Here is a 3,721-nt window from a genome sequence, read left to right on the forward strand (position 1 = left end):
TTTCTCCTTGCCGCGGATGGAAAGAAATGATGTTTTTAGTGCGATTTAATTGATATGCTGCAGCTATTTCCTCCTGTCCCGATTTGGTGACACGTGGGTGTTTAACCCTCTGATGAAAGGTTTTCTGAAAGGACAGACAGCTGGAACGCGCCTTGGTTCCTCGTTGGGATTTAACGCAGGTCTTTACGCGCTGATCAGGGCTTTTTGATCAAGTTTCATTTCAACTGCAGCCATTTAAAGCAGCCTGTATGGAGAGAGTGATTTCATTCTCTGTGGCTCCTTCCTGTTGCAGAATGGAGCTGCAGCTCAGCTGTGCTGCGTCCGAACCACCTAAAATCATCATAAGATCCATAGCAGGAACTCTGAATGGCCTCTTTCCTCCCTCACTTTCCTCCGCAACTTCTCATCTAGTCAGTCCCGTCAGCGCTCTCCTGCTGGATCTCGCTCACCGCTGCTTTCTGGCGCAATCAGCGTTTTATTTATTTATTTTTATTTTGTGCGATGCAGAGATGGTTCTAAAGGGTTTCCTCTGTCTGCTCGGTACCTGTCACACTGGCTGTGAGGCTGTTTCACAGGTTCCTGTTTGACTCCAGCTGAGGGATTTCAGCTCCGCTGCTCTGCACGGACGGAGAACAGCAGAGGATGCGCTGCAGTTTCCTGCTCTTCTCCGTGTTTGTTGGTTTTATCTACAAGATGTTTCCAGTTCCTCCAGAACGCCCTCTGTCTCAGACTTTTGTTGGAATGAATAAATTGTGCGCTGATGCAGGTTATTTTTCTACTGCTCTGTAGCTCAGTATAGCAAAGGCTCTGTGCTGCGTAATTACGCATGACACGAAGGCTGACTTTTGGAGTGTTTCTGTGTACTTGGAGCAGTTGTTTGTATGACTGTGGTTCTAAAGTTGTCCAGTGAATTAAGTTTACAACCTGCTATGCCATGTGTGTATGTTCGTTTGTCAAAATATCTCAAAAATCATTGAATGGATTTTAATTTACGCTATATATCTTTGAAATCTAGTCTAATTTGATGCTGCCTCCTAATGAACATCTATAATTTTTTTCTAAAAGCTTGATTTTTAGGGGATTTTAGGCTGTTTATACAGATCAATTTGTTGATATCAGAAAATAAAATCCCGACTCCTCACCTGAAACGCTGCACATTTTGCTGATAATTGATAAGATTTTCACTATGAGCCGTTTAAACTTAAGTTTGCTTTTTTTTTTATCTTTAATAATTTGTTGAGAAATGTTCAGTTTATTCTGCGTAGTTTGTATGTTGTTCCTTGCCTTTTTAGTCTTTTTTTTCCTTTTTAGTGGTATTGATGTTATTTTATAGGTATGTTTTGCAAGCCAGCACGTTCAAGCTCACAAATTAAACAGTTCTTTCTCATATAAGATTATTCCTGTCCAAAAAGAAAAAAAGGGGAAAAAAATCAAAAGAACATGAGTGATAAGACTCCTTCAGAAGGGAAAAAACAGACTTGCAGAAGTCTAATTTAACTTTAAGGTCAATGAAAAATAAGTGTATGTAGTTTCTATTTCACAACTGTTTTTGGTGCTACAAGTTGATCACAAACAAAAAGTTTACCGGCCTAAAATAATAATATTAAAAAATAATAGAGGTCATACGAGTGTGTAGTTCTTGATGAATGTTTGAAGGAAGAAATCATTCCTAATATAAAAACTAATAATTATCAACAGCAGAAAAGCATAGAAATACAAACTTATTTGGACATTGAACCGTTTATTTAGACAGTAAACTTTGTATGAAAACAGGCATGAACTACAGGAGCTAAACTCTGAGGACTAACATTTCTCTTTGGCGCCATCTAGTGGTTCAATGTAGAGCTCGCAGCTTTTACAGCAATAAAACAATCTAAAAGCATCTAAAATGAAAAATAACAGTTTGTTATTTTGTTTTTTTAATTCTCAAATAACACATAAATTGTCCTTATGTCACATTTCTATAGATTCCTAAAGAAATAAAGCTTTAAATCCTTCTTTTCTTAGCTGTCTGTGGAGACAATTGTTCATCCCTTGAGCTTTTAATGCTTGATAGATCAGATTCAAGCTGTTATGGGATTCTTTTCAGATTGTATAAAGTCTGGACTGGAAATTGGAGAACTTTGATCAAAACCAACCCAAAGCAGCAACAGCTTAAAGTCTGGCTTACTTTGTAACCGCACAATAACAAAATACAAAGCAGAAACGCCTCTAAATCTGCCTAAGAATTTGTCGGAAATGTTTGAATGTTTTCGGCACACTGACTGGTACGTAAACACGAAGGAGAAACGTTTTAGTCCCCACTTTTTGTAAATGTAAACAAACAGGAAAACCTAGCTAATTCAATAAACTAGCGCTGAAGCTAACGGCGCTACACCGTCTCCATGGCGACACCGGCGCGGTCACGTGACCAGCGCTTCGCGTTGGTTTCACTGTCCTTCCTGCGGTGCGTTCGCGACGGTAAAGAAGCGCATTGTGGGACATGAATGGGTCCAACTGTTTGTCCCTCGGGCCGCGTCAGCAGTCTCACGGCGTGGGAATGTCCGCATGATGACAATTAGCCGAGTGCCTCGTGCCGTTCGGGGAACGGGGCAGCGTTCATCCCGAAGGAGCGCGAGACGAGACGCTGAAAACACAGGCTGTCTGGAACCCACCTGCGGAGGGGAAACACCTGACGGCTCCACGCAGCTCAGGTAAGGACGCGTCGGTCTGAGGCGGCTTTAAACGGAGCCGCATGTTGGTTCATGTCTGCTAAATGTCACAACAGATTTCTTCTGCTGTGTCAGGCTGTTTTTTATTTGTTGATTTCAAATAAATGTCAGGAATAAAACTGCAGAAAACAGTCCTATTTCAGATGTTGTTGAAATGGACACAGGGATAATTAAAAATAAGAAACTCCCTAAAGCTCAAAACTTGTTTTTTTCTTACTTCTGTCTCACAAAACCACACCCCTTAGCCAGCTATAGAAACTTTAATGGGAAAAATGATATATATTTATAGGAAATGATGCCAGGGATGGAAATGTTGCTTTTATTTTATTTTTCTTCTATTCCCAGCAGAAGGTTCTGGAGTTTGAGGCGTTCAATTCAATCTATTGTCAAGAGATTTTTCTTTTTTTCCCCCCAGCAAACATTCATGCTTGTTAAACAAATATACCGACAGCTTGGTCCTGAATATTAGTTTTGTTATTAAAAACTGAAAAAAAAAAAAAGAAATAGGTTGAATTATTTGAGTATTTAAGCCAGAGTTTGGGAAAAATAACATTTAACCAAAAACATGTTATTTTATTATTTTAAAAATTTGCCATAAAGTATCTGATATATTTAAATGACTACATGTTTTATTTATTCAAAATAACACTATAAATAAGCAGTTAAGGTCCTGTGTCTGGCTCCACATCCTTTTAATTTGATTCAAATGAGCAAAAATGATAGAAAGGTAGAAGAGAGGCTATTTCTAAATACACATTCCAGTAAATAATAGTTTAATTTTGTGTTATCAGCAGAGTCACACGTCAGCCTCTAACTTCTTCAGCTTCTCGTCTCCAGAAGCCAAGATGTCCGCCATCTACCTCGTCCTGCTGCTGCTGCCCCCCCTGATCTCAGCTCAGACTTTTCACTGGGGTCCCTGCCCCAGCCCGCAGGTGCAGCCCAACTTCAACATTCACCAGGTAAGTGCTGCTCGCACATGGGCCCCCACACCCACACCCCCACCCACACCC

At 40.1% G+C, this 3,721-nt stretch overlaps 1 protein-coding gene across 4 annotated transcripts in view; it reads left to right on the forward strand.

Moving 5' to 3' along the window:
* The first annotated feature begins 258 nt into the window (after positions 1 to 258).
* apodb (apolipoprotein Db) overlaps positions 259 to 3,721 on the forward strand; it is a 5,592-nt gene continuing 2,129 nt past the window's right edge. For 2 of the 4 annotated variants that reach the window (XM_017406485.3, XM_037973313.1), the window contains exons 1-2: positions 261 to 2,693; positions 3,549 to 3,670. In XM_017406485.3, the coding sequence (XP_017261974.1) occupies positions 3,557 to 3,670 (114 nt within the window). In that variant the 5' untranslated portion in view covers positions 261 to 2,693; positions 3,549 to 3,556. Of the gene's footprint in view, positions 2,694 to 3,502; positions 3,671 to 3,721 lie in introns of all 4 variants that reach the window. The other 2 variants (XM_017406483.3, XM_037973314.1) reach the window with 2 other exon arrangements.

The sequence above is a fragment of the Kryptolebias marmoratus genome, linkage group LG21 (assembly GCF_001649575.2).
Source record: "Kryptolebias marmoratus isolate JLee-2015 linkage group LG21, ASM164957v2, whole genome shotgun sequence".
Taxonomy (NCBI): Eukaryota; Metazoa; Chordata; class Actinopteri; order Cyprinodontiformes; family Rivulidae; genus Kryptolebias; species Kryptolebias marmoratus.